At 34.2% G+C, this 21,885-nt stretch overlaps 2 protein-coding genes across 25 annotated transcripts in view; one reads left to right on the plus strand and one right to left on the minus strand.

The window, feature by feature from the left end:
* SLF1 (SMC5-SMC6 complex localization factor 1) overlaps positions 1 to 8,024 on the plus strand; it is an 83,521-nt gene extending 75,497 nt beyond the window's left edge. For all 4 annotated transcript variants that reach the window (XM_047089048.1, XM_047089060.1, XM_047089052.1 and 1 more), the window contains exons 17-21: positions 547 to 710; positions 1,520 to 1,653; positions 3,593 to 3,685; positions 4,075 to 4,257; positions 6,879 to 8,024. In XM_047089048.1, the coding sequence (XP_046945004.1) occupies positions 547 to 710; positions 1,520 to 1,653; positions 3,593 to 3,685; positions 4,075 to 4,257; positions 6,879 to 7,360 (1,056 nt within the window). In that variant the 3' untranslated portion in view covers positions 7,361 to 8,024. The remainder of the gene's footprint in view (positions 1 to 546; positions 711 to 1,519; positions 1,654 to 3,592; positions 3,686 to 4,074; positions 4,258 to 6,878) is intronic.
* Positions 8,025 to 17,723: 9,699 nt separating this feature from the next.
* Positions 17,724 to 21,885, minus strand: part of MCTP1 (multiple C2 and transmembrane domain containing 1) — a 525,474-nt gene continuing 521,312 nt past the window's right edge. For 15 of the 21 annotated variants that reach the window (XM_047089153.1, XM_047089172.1, XM_047089119.1 and 12 more), the window contains 2 exons: positions 20,723 to 20,820; positions 17,724 to 19,747 (listed from right to left, as the gene is read on the minus strand). In XM_047089153.1, coding sequence (XP_046945109.1) covers positions 19,676 to 19,747; positions 20,723 to 20,820 — 170 coding nt within the window. In that variant the 3' untranslated portion in view covers positions 17,724 to 19,675. Of the gene's footprint in view, positions 19,748 to 20,722; positions 20,821 to 21,885 lie in introns of those variants that run through there. The other 6 variants (XM_047089265.1, XM_047089245.1, XM_047089222.1 and 3 more) reach the window with 2 other exon arrangements.

A 21,885-nucleotide genomic window follows, 5' to 3' on the forward strand; every position in this document is an offset into this window, starting at 1 on the left:
AAGGTTTTCCAGTTTTGTCTGTCTTTAAGATCTACTGTCTTCAGTTTCTTCAGCAAATGAGAAACATGCTTGTTTATTGATCAAATTGGGCAAATACTGTTTTGCAGCAATCCTTGTCTTCACTGACTTTTGCTCTTCTTATTCTACTTATTCCAGACTTGTTTCATGTCGAAGGAAGGCATTACCAAAGTGGAAATGACAAGATACTGGTTGTACATAAACGATAAATATTTAAAATATGCAAATGAACTATAACAAGTTGAACATTAGGCTAATCAGAAGAACTTTGCTAAATGAGCATCAAAAGTGAATTTGAAAAAATAGTTACTTTCAAGAAGATGTTTTTCTTTTTACGTATGTCATATTAATGACATGGAACTAGCGGCTTTCTTAATATCTTGGCATGTTCAAATCAGAAAGGGTAGCAACCATAGTGATTAAAACAAGAAAATATAAACTAATGGTGAAATGAATCAGATAATTTCTTTTTAATGCTTTTCCAGGTCTTTGTAGTTGAGAAAGCATTATAATATTATTTTGCAACAGGTATATTCCTATTTGCCAGCTTTGGGGAAGGCTGGTGTGCATGGGGCTGGAAAGATACAGATATCAAAGAAAATAGGACAGCGGCCTTGCCTTGAATCTCAGAGAGCCTTGTTAATGCTGAATGGTGCAAAACAGAAACAAGTGGAAGGGCTGCCAGAATTACCGTAAGTGATGGTCATGTATCAACCTTTTTTTTTTTTTTTTTTTTTTAAAGTACGGCCCTTTTTTGGACACATTAAGTCTTAAACTTAATAACTTACCTGTGATGTTGTCTGAATTATACTGAGTAGCACAAAACTTAGTTTGAGATGTATAAATAAATACATATAATCAACATTATTACTTTCTTTAATGCAGGGTATATGTTTTATATTAAGAGCAAGTGCTTCCCAAAAGAAATAAAACTGTTTTTCAAATTCTTTTACACCATTTTTGCCTGTGATTTAAATTACTACTTGTATATATAATATGATAAAGATAGGATTTCAGAATCTATAGTCATGTAGGATACTCTGAATTGTTAACAGTAGCTTTCCCCAAGTGAGATACCTCTTCTAAAAGTTTACTGTATAAAATTCAGAAAACCTTAAAATGTTTTTAGAAAGAATAGGATCAGAATATGAAAATAAGAATGGGGAACAAGGGCCTGCATTTGGATCTTAGCGCTTGGCTTTTTTCTCTCTGCCAAATGTAGTTTACTTGGTCTCTTCCTCTACGTGACAGTCCACATTCATAAATTTTTCAGTGGGCAGTTGGGGGTACCATGTTATTAAAATAAGAATTAATGCATGAAAACTTATTTCTGTACATGTGAAATAAATATTGAAAAAAATAAGCAGTAAAGACGTGAATGAATAAGGGTGGGGGGATTAAATGAACAGGGGGCTGGATTTTTGAAAGTACTCAGTATGTAATGTACACTGCCATACCTTGGTGAAAAACCAGCTTTCATTTTTTTTTTCTTTATTTTCAGAGAGCTGAACCTTGCTAAATGTTCCTCATCGTTAAAAAGATTGAAAAAGAAGTCAGAAGGAGAATTATCATGTTCCAAGGAGAATTGCCCCTCTTTAGTTACAAAGATGAATTTTCACAAAACTAATCTAAAAGGTATTCCAAGTATCTAATTTATGCTAGGAACTTCTCATGGTTGTAGTCAGTATTTGCAAGTTTTACACACTGGCCCTGATGAATACTTGAACTTGACTAGGTCCAGAAAATACCTTCTTAGCATATTATTTTTTTGAACTGTCATTTATGCAAAGAAAGTGATTGTTTAATACTCAGTATAATAGAATATTCCTCCCTTTCTTTTTTCCCCCTGCCTCTCCAGATATTAACTCATATTGAGCTCATTCCAAATTTGCCCGCCTTACTTTTCTATTCCACCTCAACCTGTGCAGCTTGGGATTAGACTCTTTTGATTTGAAAGTATAATTCAGTCTTCATCTCTCTCAGTCCTAGACATTTTGTGAACAAAGAATGGGGAGTAGTCTATGTTACATAGCTGTGTTAAGCATATGGACTCTTTTCTCCCAGGCATTGAGCCCAGACTATGAAATGTGTTTGGCTTTTGGTTCTGACTATACTGGAACCTAAGTACCTAAAGGATGGAGTTACAAGAATAGTGCTGTAATAATTCACTTCGGCACCTCTTTCACTTAGTGACCTCTTAACTAAAATATAAGACTCTTCCAAGAGTCTGTACCTGGCCAAAGAAAATTGCGCAGTCTCTTGATACAGAGCTGTATTGTGCTTTTAATACACAAATTTTCATTAGGACACCAATGTGAACAGTAACAGTGAAGCTCTTTTAATCCTTCAACATGAATAAAAGTTCATAATTGCATTTCATGTATTTAAAATAGCTGCCCATTTAGCTCAAAATGTGAAAAATGTATTAAAGGAGAACTCCAATATTAACTGCACAAACAGTGTCCTTTTTCTTTGTTTATTGTGTCAGAAAGTAAAATGAATATGAATGACTTTAAGCTGAACAGCAGAGGGAACTGGGAGGGAGGAAGAGAACTGAGAAATAATAGAGGAAAAAAAACTTCAAAAGCTTTTCAGTGCATGTAAAAGAGATGTTTTGGTAGAAGTTACAGAGATAATCTATAAAATTGAATACTAAAAATATGCTATTTAGTATCTTATATCAAGAAAGAGTTTGATTATTTCATTTGTTTTCTAGACAGTCGCTTATTATAAGTTTTTTTTAATTCCAGTTACATCAAATTATCACTACGTCTTACTAGTCTTGGTTACAACAGAGATGGATATGGACACTTTTAGCCAGCAGGCATTAATTGCATCCCTCCTAGAAAAAACTTTACCATTTCATTTGTCACTCTGTTTCAGCTTTAAATGGTACTAGGATTTTTTTTTCATGTGTGTGTGTGTGTGTGTGTGTGTGTGTGTGTGTGTGTATGTGTGTGTGTGTGTGTGTGTGTGTGTGTGTTTATATTAAGATTCCCCCATTTCTCCTTCTCTGTGCTGCTGTAGCCAAGCCAGACAGCCTATTGAGAAGCAGCAAACCATCTGTTAATGGATTTGAAGTTCTGAATTATACTTGAGTGTGTAGAGGCACTCGTGCTTAGCCAGAAACATTCATTTGAATTAAGCTATAAATGCTGTATAAAAAAGAGCCATACATTTAACGTAGGTTCATGAATAAATTTAAGAGAGGGCAATTGCACTCTAAACTTTTATTGCTGCAAAACCCAGTATTTTTGGTGTTCTCTGATCATTTGGAGCTTTTATAGCGGGATTGAAGCTTTAAACCTTGAACTAGGGGGAGACAATGCCTGTATTAAACCTTTTGCAGTAGAATTTCATTGCTGAATTGCTGATAGAACAGAAGCTCTATGGATTGGTGGGTATCCCTCCCCCTTCTTTTTCTTAATGCGAGAAATGTTTAAACCAGTCAAAAGGAAAACTCAATAAATAATTTTCTGGCATGTGGCCAGATCTCCTAGTTCATGCCCTTTGATTATTTTCTTTAGTTTATATCTTGTCTTCTCTGGAATAATCTATTAATTTTTTATGGCAGGAGAAACAGCCCTCCATAGAGCTTGCATAAATAACCAAGTGGAGAAATTGATTCTTCTTCTCTCTTTGCCAGGAATAGACATCAATGTTAAAGGTAAGTTTTCCATTTTTGTGGTCTGATCCAGTGTCTTAATATTTGTGGTATTAAATGGTTTTATGTCAACATTAAGAAAAATCACTTAAGTTTCTTTACCTAACATATCTTTAAAATATTACCAGTTACAAAACCAAGAAATTAGTGATTAATAGTGCAGAAACATTTTTTGTCCATATTTTGATAAGATCTCAAAATCCATATTTTAAAACTGTTTTATTTTCTTACAGTTAGAAATATGACTATGTGTTAGACATTTTTATCAAAGCATGCTATTTCTATATGAAGCATCTAGAAAGTCACACTGATAAAGGAAGCAGAATATCAGTACTTCACTACCAAAAGTCCTACTTTTGCTGTTCTAAAACTTGCCTTGATTTCTAATTTAGACAATGCTGGCTGGACGCCTTTGCATGAAGCCTGTAACTATGGCAACACAGTGTGTGTCCAGGAAATTTTGCAACGTTGTCCAGAGGTAGATCTGCTCACTCAAGTGGACGGGGTGACTCCTTTGCATGATGCACTGTCAAACGGACATGTAGAAATTGGCAAGCTGCTACTACAGCATGGGGGTGAGTGCATTTATGCTAAACGGGTTTTGATAAATTATCCAGTTTTTTGATGAATCCCTTAAAGGTAGACAGCATTTTATGTTTAAGATCTGTAAGGAAAGATGCCTTTATTTCATATTAGTGAAAAAGATAAAAAATCTCCTAGAACATAAGCACCTTTTATTTAATAGGGGTGCATTTTCATAATCCATAAATATTTATTTATTTTTATTAATTATAAAGCCTATTAGGTTTGTATATGAGGGTGTATTTTCAATTGAATGTGTTGATTTTAAATATTAATCCTTTTACTTAAATTGTGTAATGTCTTTGTGAACCAGCCATTTCTGAAAGCTTATTAATAAAAGAATGTAAACGTTCCATTGTGATTACTTGGATTTTTCATTCTTGTTTCATTTCTTGTATGTAGCTGCTAACACGATTAATCTTTTTTTAATCTTTTTTTTAATGAGTCATTTCTTTACAGACTATAAAAAAATAACCTAGAATATCTTTTCTTCATTCATATTTTGCAGTCACTTAAGTTACAGTAGGAAGCTTTTTTTCAAATGATGTAACTGTTGTGCAGGGGTTTTGTCATGGAGATAACTTGAGCTTAATACTCATCTGCTTTTTCTAATTTTTGATTTCTGCATTTCAGATAGCACCTCCAACCCCCTCTTAAGTGAAGTTCTTCTTATATCTGAACTGAATAGTATACACTGTAGGTTAAATTTCACAGATAACTGATTTGTGTTTTACAAGAGAAACAAAGGAAAAGTGATGACTAGCTTGTAATGCAGAAATAAAAATTTGTGTTAAATTTCCTGTGACTTTTATTTGTGCTAACTTTAAAATTATTTTCTCTTATAATTAAAGCTGTTTCATTTTGCATGAAAGTAAAAAGCATGTTTTCTTTAGGTGTCTTTCACCCCCTTCCCTCCCTCCCCCCCCAATATATACCCTTAAGTGAATGGTTGTATAGCTTGGTAGCTTAAGCAATTTGGTTATTTATAGTCTTCTCCTGCCCCCTAAAGGCCTTAGTGTGTCTGTTTTAGTGACACCATTTCATAATCAATATGTGTTTCAGTTCTTCCACTTTTTTTTTTACTATTACATGTTTACTAAACTATCATGTTCTGTCTCCTAAGTGCTTTATTTTTCTACTCAATCACGTATGTGACATTCGAAGCCAGTATTTGGCCTTGCTTCAAATGATCTAAGTGATGGTAGAGCCATTATTGTATTAAGTCCAGCTCTTTGGAAGAGAATGGGATTATACTGACCAAAGTGAATTTTTCCATGGCTCTTGGTGAAGAATAGTAAATGTGTGAGTTTATTGTCATAAGAGAGGAAATCTACTTGTAGGTGAATTTACCACAGCCCTTTGACAGTCACACTTGCACTTACCTTTCTCGTAGTCATATTCTGACTTTGAATCTGTCAGATGGTTTAACACCATCATTATAGTAACTACATTAACTCTTCATTATGAGTTACCCAGTGTTGAGAGAAGTAATTTCAAGAGTTTACTTATATCTCTAAAGCCTTTGTTTACTTTTGGCATCTTGGGTCTATAATTTTCTTGTATTTTTTTTTTAAGAGGGAATCATTTGGTGCAGCTTTTTGAAATAAAACATAATGACGAGACCTACCTAATTTTGATATAGAATTCTCTTTTTTCCATGAAATCAATCACATATTCTCATTGGCTGATCTTTTATATTAAATACATTTTATATCTAGACCACTACATGTGTTTCATCAGTTTCATCATTAGGAATTTTGGCAGCTTTAATCTATTCTCTGACAATATATTCTTCTGTTGTATGTAGGATCTTCTGATCATGTCTTCTAGTACTAAAACCTTTCTATCCCTTATAAAATTTTTATGGCAGAACGCATAAATAATTATAGGACTTGACAGAGGGGGGGTACAGAGTACTCAGTGCTATGTAACCAAATACGGAGTCATTTTTCTTTTGCCCTTCCCATATTATCCTTTACTACCCAGGGGATAAACTCTTGAGTGCTTGCTAAGTAGATATAGATAGGTTTAGCTTGGACCGAAAGATGAAATCTGATTTTGACCCAGAGAAGTTAACATTTAGTTTTTTGTGAATCAGTTTTTGTACTAAAAATTGAACATAAGCAGGAATAAGTGAAAAGTGTGATCTGTGGCTATGCAAGGTTTTGTAGTCTTTAATGCAGTCACCTATTAGCCATGGAAGGGGACAGTACTTTTTTTTCTTGGTAAAATTACGATACCTTTAAGACTCTTACACAAAATTGAAGATGAATATATTTTGTTAATATCTTCTGGGAACACTGAAATTTTTAGGTGAAGATGACAATTGATGAAGTTTTACACGCTTCTTTTAAATTTGTAGTTAAATCTATTGTTTATTGAACTAAGGCTTCTGTTTTTAGGCAAACCTAATTAGGCATTGCCGGAAAGTCTGAGTTTTTTTAATGTACCTTTATTAGGCATTCAGTTCATATAGCCAGTTAATTTTGTCAACATGAATTAGGACAAATTTGGATTGTAAACAGAGACCTGGATGCTTTTAAAAAATAGAGAAAACAACTGTTAAGCTGCCAAAATAAAAATGTTTTAACATTGTATGTTTTCTTTTTCCCAGGCCCGGTGCTTTTACAGCAGAGGAACTCTAAGGGAGAATTGCCCTTGGATTACGTGCTATCATCTCAAATCAAGGAGGAACTATTTGCCATTACAAAAATAGAAGATACAGTGGAGAACTTTCATGCACAAACAGAGAAACATTTTTACCACCAGCAACTTGAATTTGGTTCATTTTTACTTAGTAGGATGTTGCTAAATTTTTGTTCAATTTTTGATTTATCTTCGGAGTTCCTTTTAGCTTTCAAAGGGTTAACTCATCTAAATGAGCTGCTTGTGGCTTGTAAGAATTATAAGGAAGCCACCAGTGCTCACACCGACTGGTTATTGGATCTTTATGCTAGAAATATAAAGACATTGCAGACACTCCCAAATATTCTTAAGGAACTGCCTGAGAATGTAAAAGTGTGCCCCGGAGTGCACACTGAGGCCTTATTGGTGACACTGGAAATGATGTGTCGTTCAGTCACAGAGTTTTCGTGATGATGCCAAAAACAATGAGTCCACTTTCCAAACGTAGTTAGCTTGCTTTGTCATTTCTCATGGACGTCATAGCTTATTAACAAATAATAATTTTATTTATTTATTGACAGAATTTGCAGCTTTGCTGAATTTCAAAAGCACTTAATGAGCTGCTGCAAAACTCTAAATGTAAGCCCCTGACTTTTTCCATGTTGTAGAATTTGACTCAGAAGTAAAAAGAGTTTCATTTGGTGTACGCTGTTTTCATTAATCTTTATTATTTCTTGTTCTGAAAATATTTATTTATATTGTACATGTAAAACATTTTAATTTAAATATTTTTTCAAATCAAAATGTAACATCCTCTGTTCGAGGGATTTGAGGTTTAGAATCATGACAAGGATATTCATGCATATGTGTACCTATAAGCATGTAGCTACCTGTTTTCTTCTCTGTAGGCTGTTGAGCTAAAATTACTCAGTTTTGTTGTAAAATAAACATTTCTAAAATTTACAATAATAATACTCTCTTGGTTTTTAAATGCAGTGAATGTGCCAAGTTTGACAGTTTAATCCCTTGATCTACCTTATTTTAGCAGTTCATGTACAGTTTATTTCTACTCCATGTAATCACTATTCTGTAAGTGAAAACATATTGCTACGTACTAAGTTTTACCAAATATCAAGATTATAAGTGGTAACTAAGTAATAGATTTGAGATTATCTAAAATCTTAATGTGTAGTATGAATTTATGTTTCAATTTGCAGTTTTTTTTCTAACAGCAATTTATGGTAAGACTGAAAGAAAGGGTGTGGATAATAACCACTTTTGAAATTGGAGTTGCTTTACTTGTGGGAATAAGTTACACTGTGGTACAGCTGAAAAAGAAACATTAAAACTTCCATTTAGCTTTTTTTTTGTAACTAAAGTGATGATCTCATAGCAATTAATCTACTAAAGAAGCAAACTTTAGTTTTATCTCGGAAATCTTTTAATAAGATACAAATTCTGAGTGTTTTATTACTGGGTTTATAATCTAAACTGAAAACTGCTACATTTCAGCTGCTATATCAGCTCTGAATAAAAATCAAGGTTTCTTTTTTTATATTTTTAAATCAGTAATTTTTTACATGTACTGTAAGAAATATTAGTTGTTTCTAGTTAGCCTTCAGATGTGAAATAAAAGCCTCATTAATATTTACTTAATCTGCCAGAGTATCAGAGAAAACATGACGCAGCAGAGACTGAGGAACATTAAAATACTCAGAAAGATCTAGTAAAATGTTTCCCAACATGATGAATAAGGACTTTTTTATTCCAGAGAATAGCCACTCTACTTCAGTTGTGAAGGCATTGTGGAATAATTGCTTGGTCAACTAATACAAACTTAAATACATAGTTTTGAGATCTAACAGGCATAGTTACAAATCCCTATTTAATATCTTAGTAGCTAAATTATAAGGCAAGTTCCTTTCTGAGCTTTTGTTTTCTTACCTATCAAATGGAAATAACACCAGGTATTATCTCTGTCATGATAGAATTGTTAGCCTATCACCTTATATGCCTCTTAATAAATGTTGCTTCTTTTCTAACTCTTACCTTCTCTTTTTAGCTACAATGAATCACTTAAGATAGTAATTGTTTAAATAGGTGATAATTCTAAGTTAATAAAATAATCAGTGCTATGAGTTAGGGTTTTGCACGGCTAAGAAAAAGTAGTTTTCTGAATTAAATGATCTTAAGAAATGTCATTTAGTTGCAATGAGAAGTAATTTTTCATAACCGTCTATCTGCCCACTTTTGCAAGTCATGATAATGTGAAATATTAAACACTAAAATGCTATTGAGGTCTCTGCCTTTAATCAGGTATCATTGTAGTTTTGCACTGACTCAGAAGTACAGCTTGGCAAACAGATTACTATGTTCTTTGTCCTAGTTAACAATATCAATATATGTATATGAATTTGAACAAATGTATGTGAATTTAAGCCTTCAATGAGAAACTTGATTTCTAATATTCCTTGTTTTATTTTAGAAAACAATAGTTGCTTCAGATTGATCTTAGAGGTAGATGAAATAGAAATATTAATAAATAAAATTCATAGTCTTTTCGAGTCCTGGCTTTTAGTTGTAAATGTTTCAGAGTTCCAACAGCTGAAGGCAAGGCTGAGTTATGCTATTCTTTCTCATACATTGCTAGATTTAATATCGTAGTTCACTAGATTTGTTTTTAAAAAATCCTATCAAGGCCCTCATTACAAGTGTAAATAAATCCTGGAATAAGATTTCTGAGCTGTTAAGATGCGCCCTTCCCCATATGTAATCCCTACAAATATTTGGAATATAAAAGGTTTTAGAATGTTTACTGGTAGCTTCTTAGGAAGGGTCTCTTTGAAGTTAAAATTTTCTAGCTTGTTAGTTATTAATTTCCCTATGCAGAATAAAGTGGTCCACGTTTATACATTTTCTGTCATTTCCTTAACTCCAAGATGACCAGAAAAGCATTTATCCTTATATAAATCAAATGTGAAATTAATCAGTGTTTTTGTCTCTTGAACACCTACTATATTCCAGGTGGTGTGCTTAACAGGGCTGACTACAATAAAAGGAAAAAAGCTTACAGTCTAGGAAGGTAAACTAGATTGAAATATTGTTACTTTTATTGTCTTCTATATAGGCTGTTGAAAAGCTTTTCAGTTTGTGTGTTTGTAAAATGTGTAGTATATTAGATCTGAAAGTTTAATCCTTTGATCATTAGGATTTTAGCAATTCTGTTCTAGAGTGAGTATAATGTGGGGGGTGTGCTTTTGCAATCTTAGGGAATTAATACGCATTCCAGGTAAACACAAATGCATTAATGCTAGGATACTTTATATAAACACCAGGAAATGTTTGCCATTGCTGTCTATACTATTACAGAAAGTTAAATGAATACCTTCTCATGAAAACCCTATTGCTGGAATGTGCAATCCATATGCCTTTACACACCTTTCCAGTTAAGTTATGAACTTGATGAGAGCCTGTCACTGTTGCTCCTGAAGCAGTAAGAAAGGGTCATCTTTGAGTGACATGAGGCTCTCTTTCCCTCAGGCATTTATCACGCAGCTTCCACGCCAATCTCACCTCCTGCTGACGTGGAGCTTGCAAAATTCTGAATGATAATTGTTTTTATAACAAATGTGGATTGAGTTAGAAAGGTTGGGGGATGGCATTATTGGAATTAGGCTGTGCCTGGTGTTGTCAAAGTGTAGACATCAGTTCCATGGAAACATTGAATACTTAACTCTTTCTTGTAAATCAAATCATGTTATCAAAAAATTAACCTTTTGGGTTGAAATGAATTGTGGTGGGAGGATATTCTCTGGCAATTATTTGCTCTGACTCAGAATTAGAAATTATTAGACTAAATTAATTGGAAAAGGTTGTGGGATTGTTTCTGCTTGGTTCCAAAGCATGTATTTTCCAACTATTGCAAATTTTACTAAAAGAAGACCTTTTTCAGATGACACAAAAGATTTTTACCATCATGGATCACTAGATTTTTTAAAAAGTTTCTCGTTTTCAGTAAGTGCTAGTCTTTGAATCATGCTTTCCAGTTCATGAAAGCCTGAAGCAACAAACACCCATAAACATCTTTGTTTCTTGAGACCCATGAATTTATGTGAATTGTTAAGAAGGGGGGGAAGACATACTAAATTAATTGAGAATAGAGGCTTCTTAATGTTTCCCAATCACAAATCCAAATGATTAGCTTTTTATCACAGAGGAGTCTGCTGTTTGGGAGTACTTTTGTGTTATAAGCAAAATTATAATCTGATACATAGATATTTTCCAATATTTTGTATGTTTGAATTAATTACTATAGGCCTTTTTTTTAAGTGTAAGTGTATAGTTTTTGTTATAAATTCACTTACACTCTGTGTTTAAAAAAAAAAACTAAAACATAACTCTTAGCACTAGATATACGTGATTTTTTTTTTATAATGTTGTCTTTGTACTGTTGAATATATATTTTTTTTCTTGTTTAAAACAGAAATAGAGTGAACATATCTGGGTTTTTAAACTGCTTTCCTGAAATAAGATCCAGTAGTATTAAATTGGAAGGTAACCAGTAATCAGTTATTATAAAACCAATACTCCTAATAAAATAAGTATATGATATAATTTGTAGATCTATGTAGTGTGTGTGTGTATATATATATATATATATGTATATATATGTGTGTGTGTGTATATATATGTGTGTGTGTGTGTGTGTGTAGCTTATAACATGTAACATTGCTCTTAGTATAGACCAAAAAATAAAAGTTGCTTATTCAAGCATTTACAATTAGCTGTCTCCAATTACAACTGACACAAACATTTCCTCCAATTTTTTATCATGGTCTCCAAATCTTGTTAGGATATGAAACCCAGATTTGGTAAATACAATCTCCTTTCTTTCAAAAGCATCTTAATTGGAGCAAATGAACATTTATGCATAATGGGTGTTAAACATTAATAGAGAATGGCTAACTGCTTTGGAACATAGGATTTAGTTCTACTGAAGAATGTGGGGTTTTTTTTGTTGTTTTTTTTTTTAATGTAGTTAGGAATTCCAGCAGGTAAATTGCACTGAACAGAAAATCTGGAATCCAGCTTTGAATTTACACCTATTATACTATCATTTATCTTAATAGTAGATGAACTGAAATTTCCAATGATTCTCCATTTTTTTCTGTCCTCAAAATGAAATAGTCCGGTTGAAAAAATCATTAATCTTCAAGTGGTGACAGATAAAAAGGACTTAGTTTGTTGTCAGTACTTCTCAACTTAAAGGTTAGGTCAGCAATGGCTTATGTCATGACACTGATAAATTTTTCTAATGACCAGAATAGTTTGATTTATAATAGTTTTTTGTTTTTGTTTTAAGGAATACGTATCTTTGCTATCTGACTCCAACCTAAAGATGCATTTCTCTATTTTGTGTTCTTTCTTTTTTTACAACATAGAGGTGAAATGACAGAGCAATAAGTAATACTCAGTAAAATTAAAATAAGCATTTTAAGAGCTTCTCATGAATTTTTAAAAGCATAATTGTAAAGATGAAAACTGGGCAAAGGGCTAAGGGGAAAATGGTCAGGAGTCTTTGTGGTTTAAAGGACTCAAGAGGGTAAAGATTTCTGTTGACTGAGAAGTTAATGAAAGTATAAAATCAGACAAAAAGCATATAGGCAGATTTCCTAATCTCAGGAATAAACTAACCTATCTTTGAAATTTTTGAATAATGTTCATTAACCAAAGGGTCAAGATAATTGTTTTGTTTGAGGGTCTTTTACTCCATTAAAAATAAAGGAGAATCAAAATCCCTGGTTTACTGGTATTATCAGAAATAGGCTATCTTGACTAGCAATATTCAGGCCTTTCTTCAAGGTTAGGCCAATCTAGTTTCTTTCCCCATGACTTCAGTTCCTTTACTCTTCCTTGCACAATACTTGTAAGTTCATAGTCATGTTATTGGAGGAAATGGGCTTAAGGAGAGGTTGAAAGCCATTTACAAAAAAAATGGTTAGACTGGTTTTCTCTCAATGCCATTTTTCTTGACTAATTTTAGTTCTTTTTTAAAAATAGGATGTAATTAAAAATTAAATGTAATTAAAAATTAAGTAAAATTACATAGGGGAATATATTATAAGCAAATATGTTGCTAATAGTGGTTGTATTTGTGATAGAATTTCGAATATTTTCTTCACTTCTCCAAGTTTCTTTGTAACGTGATTCATATTTATAATGCCAGTAACTCATTTATTTTTTAAAGTAATGCTCCTAACGTAAGAATCAAGTCTTGAAATTTTTCTAAAGCTCTTAATCAAAATGGCATCTACTGGATTTTTAAAATATAAAGTATATCTGTGATGCCTGGGGGCTCAATTGGTTGAGCATCCCACTCTTGATTTTGGCTCAGGTCACGATCTCACGGTTCACGAGATCAAGCCCCACATGGGGCTCTGTGCTGTCAGCATGGAGCCTGCTTGGGATTTTCTCTCTCCTTCTCCCTACCCCTTCCCTGCTTATACACACACCTAAAAATAAATAAACATTAAAAAAATAAAATATAAAGTACGTTTCTAAAACACACCATTTTTCTTCAGTGAAGGATATAATTAAATACAGTACCATCTAATGTAGATCTCAAAAAAATATATGTGGACTGTATGCCTCACCCCACCTTTGATTGTGAATCATTTTACTCATCATTTTATTGATAAATGCTGCTTCAGTCTTCTAAGCCTCTTCCAAGTAGTGTTTAGGGTGGGGTCATTAGGAAGATTCTTAAATTGTTAAAGATTAAACTTCTTCATGTAGAAACCTTGTGGAGTCATGATAACATAGCTTCACTATGAGCCTTTTCTGATTTTAGAAGTATTCATGGAACCTGAAGAATTACTTTTCTGATTGTTTTTTTGTTGTTGTTATTGTTTTTTTCAGATTCAACACCAAAAAAAGCAGGGAGAAACTAAGACTCAATCAAGGCTGTAGCTTAAATGCATTTGAAGGGAGTTTACTACTGTGTTACTGGGCATTTTTTTTCTTGTATCATCAACAGACTTGGAAAAAACTCACTTTTTACTATAGATTTTATTCTATACAACATTAATGCAGATACAAGCAGCCAGTGTCTACTGAGAGAATTCTTACCCTCTTCTCCAGAGCATATTATTTTGCACCTCTTCTGTGAAGGCTAGGAGAATGATTGCTTGTAAGGTACTATTTTAATAGTACAATTCAAAATAGAATATTTTAACAATTACTTTATATGAATTCTGTGGATACCTGTAATGTAACCATAATGCAGTGGTGAGTATTCCAGTAATTGTTTTTGGAGGGAGATTTCTCACCTGCTTGTCCAGTTTGTCACAGTCACGGGAAGTCATGTGTTATCAAGTACTTCTGTGTTCTCCGTATCAGCTTCTAGTGCCACGAGAGGGGTGTGTACCTGCTGCCCCACCCCACAAGAGTTAGTGTGCCTGACTCTTGGCTATCATGTGCCAGATGTTTTGTGCTAACCCCCCAAAAAGGTTTTCTCTGTTAAATCTGAAAATGCATTTTTTTTTTATCCTACAGGGAAATTTTTAAAGTAGTGTTCAGTAACTTCAAATGAATAAGATGGACCGTCACATTGATCTATTTTAAAACTACTTTTTCAAACATATGAAGTATTTGACTTTTCCCAGTGGGTTCCCATGTACTTCAAAGACCCTGCTGTAGTTTGCTAGTTCTCTGTGTTAATAGAATCTTCCATGTAAGAGTTCCACATCAAAGGCAAGGAGTAAGTATACCATTGTGTAAGATTGGGTCAGAACTTGGGTCAGTTACCTATCGTGTTACACAACAGAGTCAACAAAAGCACAAACATTATCCCTCTCTGTATAATAGAAAATAGACACATAAGTCTTTATCAAATTTTTCTGAGAGTTTATAAGTTCTTGACACCAATAAGTTGTTTTCTGTGATTTCAGTATTACAGGTTACACAGATTTTGTCTTGTAACAAAATTTTGCTGTACAAAGGAGGAATGTTTTGTGCGAATGATGTAGAGTTTAGTTGTAAGGTTTCCAGTTCTCTGAATGGCTTTACTAAAAGATCTCTGAACTTGGGACACACATGGGTATTTCCTCCCTCTCAGCCCTCTTCTGTAGTCCAGCTGCCTCAGTAATTACTCTTGACTGTTGTCTCAGGTGGGTCTCCTGTAATCAAGAGACACTTAAGCGTGGTTGGGGCCAGGTGTGCACCTTTCTCTATGCTGTGAGCCTTCCCCTAAACTTGTTACCATTTGAATTTTAGCAAAATAAAATGTCTCAAGTTGACTCATGCCTTTGTGAAACTTGTCTTTGATAATAAGTGGAACTGAGTCTATATTATCATCTTGGCACAACAGCAGCAACCAGCCAGCTCTTGGAATCTCTCGTGCTTTCCTCCTAAGAAAACAAGAGGTGGTTTGCATGTTCCTTCATTGACTCGGGTTGGTCACTCCTTTTCTCTCTTGAAGGAACACTGAAGAATCTCCAGCAGGGGAGAATTACGTTGCATTTTTACTTTTGCTACAAACTGAGAAACCTTTGGCACAGCTACTTACTTATTTCTGTTCTCCTTAATACAAATAAAACATTCATCTTAATATACTAATGCTGTTAATTGACTAGAGCAGAAGAGCAGTGCCATTAGATACTTTTTTAAAAACGGAGTTTCACGATTGTTCAGTAACATTTGGAGACACAACCATCATATAGATAAAAAACCGTCTACAGAAATACTGCTTGTGCATTTGAAGGACCACTTCTATGCTATTAATTTAAAATGCAAAGGAAGAAGATCTTGATAAATTGAAATCATTTGAGACCACTTACATATTTGATTATTGCACTTTTTTGATTCCAAGCACAAATCCCCTTGGAAATGTGGGTATATAATCATTAACTTCCAGCAAACCATTCACAGTGGTGTTAGTTTCTGCAGCAAGTGACCACTTTGGACATTTAATGTTTGGTTGTTTTTTTTGTTTTTGTTTTTGTTTTTGCATAGTATTCTTATATAACAAGAGATTTTGTTTGGTGTTTAATCTCAAAGATTCAGCTGAAATAACTTTTACAATGTGACTGCCACTGTACAAATGTAGAAACTGAGTCATAAGAGATAACATTTTCTCTCCAAAAAAAAGAATGGTTTGTTTTTTTCTTTCAGTGAGTTACATCAGTCATCCTGGGAAAGAGAATTATAATTGAAAGGAATGACACTATTGTAAGTATTCATTACATTTTTTATGTAGTTTTAATTCATAGTTGACTGAGCAATTAGAAAAGTCTGGTTCCAGATACTCTAATCAAACAAATGAATTGGCATCTGTATACATACACATACTCACACATGACATTTAAAGCCCCAGAATTTAAATAAGCATCACTTTAATAATATCTGAAGCTCTTGCAAGAAATATAATGGTGGCTGTCTTTACTCTCTTACATAAAACTTCTGCATAAGACTAGTTAATACAAAATTAGACCACTTACAGCATTACAGACATTTGGATATTAAAATGGAAAAATAAGTTCCCATGGTCCCTGGGTAAGAGAGTTTACTACTAAATTGTTTTCATTTTTAAATATAGAATAAAATTCTATAAAAGATACTTTCCAGAAACCTGTCAATTAAATTTTGTTCTTACCTACTTTAGCTCCAGATTTGATATTTTAATATACTGTCATTGGTTGGATCATTGCTTGTGACAGGCAAATCATATAATTAGGTACTTAATAAATGTATCACAAAGCAGACTTGCTTAAAAAAAATCTTTTATTTTTTAATTTTTTAATGTTTATTTTTGAGAGAGAGAGACAGAGCACAAGCCATGGGAGGGGCGAATCTGAAGCAGGCTTCAGGCTCTGAGCCATCAGTAGAGAGCCCAACGTGGGCCTCGAACTCATGAGCTGCAAGATCATGACCTGAGCTCCAGTCAGGCACTTAACTGACTGAGCCACCCAGGTGCCCCCCCCCCCTCGCCAAAAAAAATCTTTTGGGGCGCCTGGCTGGCTCAATTGGTGGAGCATGAGACTGTTTGATTTCAGGATTGTGAGTTTTCAGAGCCCCAGTTTGGGTGTAGGGATTACTTAAAAATAAAATCTTTAAAAAAATTTTTCAACTCAGATTATCCTAGTGTATTCTATGGTTCAAATGTAATTTGTAATCCCTATAGCATCTGTCAGTTTGAGTCTGTGGAACAATACCAAAATGAACAAGTATTACATTCTTTTTATAAATGAAAAAGAAATTTAGTATGCTTTTCTTAGGAATCACCACAATTATTGGCAATAATACTTTCCCATGTGAATGACCTTTAGTGAGTTTACTCACTAAAAGATACTGAGGAAGGTATTAATAGTTGACAAGATTACTGTCTTTAGCAGTCTAACACCTATTTGGAGTGACATTTAATCTCTTAAATATATCTTGACATATTTACATGGAAAATCTTTAAAAACTAAAGTTAAACAGCTTTCAAAAGGCAAAACTGTACCTATGTGAGAAGGGGAAAGAAATAGTTCAAATTTTATTAGACACAGTTTCTTCTTTTCAGCCTGTGAATGTAGTACTTTTGAAAGCAATGAAGATCCCTCTGAATATCATTTCATGCCTCAAGATAGTTCTTCCTCTTCTGTCAACTTCATTCCATGCTCAATCCTTTAAAGGCATTGAGTTTCATACAACAATAGGGTTTTGGCGAAGGTCCTATGTGTGCAAACCAAACCAAGTTCCTCTAAGTGAAGTGTCATTTGTAAGAATATGCCAACAAGCCTCCAGCATTCCTCTCTCTACCACCACCACAGAAAAGAAAAAAAAAAAGTACAGATTATACTTAGAAAAGTTTTTTTTATTTAATGCAGTGAATGTGTAGTTAACATTACCATTAAACTTAACATCTGAAAGTTGGTAGAATGAAACAAAAATTGGGCATCTGTTAATGGTTACTATGCACTAGGTACATCTGAAGTTGTACTATATCAGGCTTGTAGACATTTGAGTAGACACTGTCAGCACACAACATAAATTTCGCATAAGGTATAATCAAAAGGTATTTTGAACAAATTAGCCCATCCATAAACTTTCTGTAGTAGCATCAGCTTCATGGAATATTATGTCTAAGTAACAAACAGTGATGGTGTGCAGATATAAGCATGTCATTATAAACATGGTGAGCTAAATAGAGCATATTGAGGTCAAAGCCTTTCTGTAGAAAGGGAATTTAATTGACATTCTCTTTCAAGCATAGTGTATAAACAGATCAAAATAGTTATATCATAAGAAATAGTATTTAACATAGCTCTAAAATAAAAATACTTTAAAAATTAGCTTTGATGAGATTAAATTTATTTTTTTAAAGAAAGAATCTTCCTTTAGAGTGAAATATATTTCTGACTTTTCTACATTTTTCCATCACCCCCACCTTCACCCTATCCCAGTTATTAATAAAGTAGTGCAAAAACATTTTCTATAGCATTTTCACCCAAACTTAATCGTGTACCCGGTCAGGGAAGTAAAACATTCTCACCAAATTATTTCTCTCTCCAGAGGTATACTCCCTTGATTTATCAGGGAGTTAGGTACAAAAACTACCATAAGTCTTGGGAATGCAATTTTTAAGTATAGATTCTATGGTAAGTATTGAAACATTTTTGTAAAGACAAACTCCCCCCACCCCATAAGCAGTTGTATGTTTTTTTTTTTTTTTTTACAAAATAGGTTTCATGCATTCATATTATCAAGAATAGTTTTTCTATAAATGAATATAATGAAACACTAGCATATCACTTAGCACACTGCATTCTCCTTTACATTAAAATTCACACTAATAACAAAAATTATACTATGCATTAAAGCATTTCAGTAATTTAATGAGAAAGCAGATACTTTGTGAGAACAGTTTAATAGTAAATATTTTTAGATGCACAGAGACACCAAAAGCAATACGGATTTAGTTTGCTAGTATTTGTGACAACTGAACTGGGTTGCTAACCCACTAACTTGATATAAATTAAAGTAGTGATAGTATAAAAATTCAGATAGGCAATCATTTATAAACCTGGCAGTATTTACGTGTAGTCCTGTAGAGATTTTAAGGTTTTAGATGGAATGATAGAAGGTTTGGAAGTTTTCTTTGCAGAGTATGCAGGATTATCTTGACAGAGTGACTATACCTTCACTCATTAGCTTAAAATGAGCCGAGTCATATCTTTATAATTTGCACAGGAATGAATGTCAGGATCTGAAGTAGAACTACTATGTTAAACTGAAATGCATCTGTTCTATTATTCAGATTTTGGGATCTCCCTTCTCTTTTGAAATGTATAAAACATAGAAAACTGTAATGGATTACTTAGCAGATAAAAAATAGTCACATTAAAAAAAAACTTTAAAATCAAATTGACATTTACATTTTATGTAGATTTAATAGAGCACAGCTGAGCATTTAATGTGATATTCTAGTTCTTCCACTTGTAATTAGAGACGTGTATATCTCCCAGTGTTACCATTCTTATATTTGTTGTTTCAGTGTGTTGTATTATTATCCACAGCCACCAAGGCTTTCACACAGCAACAGCTAAACCTTTATCAAATTGAGTCTGTACAATGGAAGTATATTTTCAAAGACATATGCCTTTGTACACTATTTACAAATTCTCTCGATCATGATAAAAAGACAAAATAAATAAAAAGCAGGAAGAAAGGAAATGCTGCTGAGGCTGAAGGCTTTTTCTTTTATCTTCCCAAACAGATGCTGGTCTCCTCAGTGCTGGGAGCTGACTAGCCAAGATTGTTTTTCTTCCTTTTGCATGGGCTATGAGAAGGATCTGGTTTCAGTTCTTGGTATTGCACCTGTTTAAACAGAGTTCAGAGAAAGACTGGTCAGGTGGTCATTTTCTGGCAAAGGAAGGAAAAGCAAAGGAATGAGAGACTGTGTTTGGAGTCAGGGGTGGGAAGAGTGCTCACCCTGGAAGCTGTATGAGATCTGCAGCTGGGATGCAGAAAACAATAGAGTGATACAGCAAGAATCAGAAGGGAAATCCTGCCAGAAATTACATGAGAGCCCTGATGTGAACTTTGGTTAATAGGCTGGGTCTTCACTGTCCATAACACAAAGCAAAACCATCTTTATCTGTTTTGAAAGACTGGATAACAGTTCTTTGCAATTTGTTTGTTTAATACAGGCTTAATCTCCCTCCAGCCCACTCTCCTGACACCAAATCAAAAACTCAACTGAAACAAAAGAAAAAAGGTATTGCTGCCAGTAGCTTTAAGATTTCGATTAAAAATATTTTTCATTCATTCTGAAAATAGTTGATGATTAATGGGCATTAGTTAACCTCAAAGAATTTTAAAGGACTGAGATGTGCCCCAGTCTTCAAACACCAGTTTTTCTCCCTGGCCCCACCCCCCCACTAGTCTCCACGCAGTTTTAAAATTCAATCCCTGCAGATTATGCAAAGAAAGGTTTTTCACATGTCCTTTGGCACTTCTGCTTTCATCATCTATAGTCCCATTTCCTCCCTTCAGGTAATGGTGACTTCCCTTCACAAACTCCAGCTGAACCTTCCTTGGAGGAAAATTGCCCCTAAGAGCCCGGGTAGGTTTTTGATGTAACTCTCTCTCTCCTTTCTCCACTCCCCATTCTTTATAAAATTCTTCTTGGACAACACCCCAAGTGGGCTACTTTCCTGAAAGGCAAAATCTGCTACAGGCCTTTTTCACTTTAATTGGTTCTTCTAAAACCTTTGAAATTAAAAGAATTAAAAGTTAAAACCCAAAGCCATACAACATTAAATAGTAGTAATCGTAGTGAAACCTACATACCACTTGTACATCTGAAGGGACTCTGGAAAGGAAGTCAAGTAGTTCATTGTTATCGATTGCATATGGACTCCGCAGCTTTTTTGTAAATTTATTGATACCTGAGAAAGTGACAGATCAAAGATGATTGAAATCTCCAGTTAGGAATTAATCATGTATATTTTTTATATGTCGCAGTGACTTAAAGATCTGGATTAAGGTGCTCTTCAGTCTTGACTGAATGAAGCAGTAAACCCTTTTTTCTTCTTCCCTCCCTCTCCTGTTTCTTTCTCTCCTTTCCTTTGTCCACTTCCTCCCTCCATCCCCACTCAGTGGCTGCTCTGGTTTTCTCTTTGTACTTTAATGGCTTCTTCCCCCACAGGAAAGACTTCTTATCTGGAAAACAAAAGGCAGTTGGCAGCACCTTGCACTGCTGCATTTTGCTTCACCACTCAGTCTCACGTGACTAGAAGCCCTGTTTTAGTGTTCCATCTACTATGAAATTTGTCTCCTTACATTGTTTTCAAGGCAAAAAGTCTGATTTACTGGTTTTCCCTTTTTCAAAAGATAAACCTTACTGGGTTTTGTTTTGGTTTTTGGCGGGGGGGGGGGGGCAGGGAGGGTGTTAATATGCAAACTAAATGTTTAGAAGATACTTGTCCTTGTGGGGTTTTTTTTTCCCCTCAAAATGACCTGAAATGAGAGTTTACCACCAGCTTTTTAAAAAAAGGAACCTCTTTTAAAGATGGTGATGCAAGAAGATCCTGAACTCTCCTCCTACACATTAGGTGCTGAGAGAAGGCTTATGTCAATGCAGGTAGGAGAGGCTGGGACACAAATCTCATCATAAACCTTACCTCCAGCATGGCAACCCATAGTCAGGAATGAACTAAAAACCTGTAGCTTCTCCCTGAGGACTGAAAGGTTTGAACCCCACATCAGACACGCCAGGCTTTTAAGACATGCACCTAAGAGAAGACTCTCCAAAACATCTGGCTTTGAAAAACAATGGGGCTCATGTCAAGGCTACAGTGCTCTGAGAAATGGCTCTTAAAGGGCTTGAATGCTTGAAGTCACCCCCGCGCCCAATATGGAAGCAGGTAATTGAGGGGTGCCTGGACTTTGTATGGGAGAGGCTCATTTGCTGGTCTTGGAGCATCAACTCGAGAGGCAGGCACACATTCAAA

This window comes from Lynx rufus, unplaced genomic scaffold (assembly GCF_022079265.1).
Source record: "Lynx rufus isolate CCGP_SWC_20201006 ecotype Redwood Valley unplaced genomic scaffold, mLynRuf1.p SCAF_1, whole genome shotgun sequence".
NCBI lineage: Eukaryota > Metazoa > Chordata > Mammalia > Carnivora > Felidae > Lynx > Lynx rufus.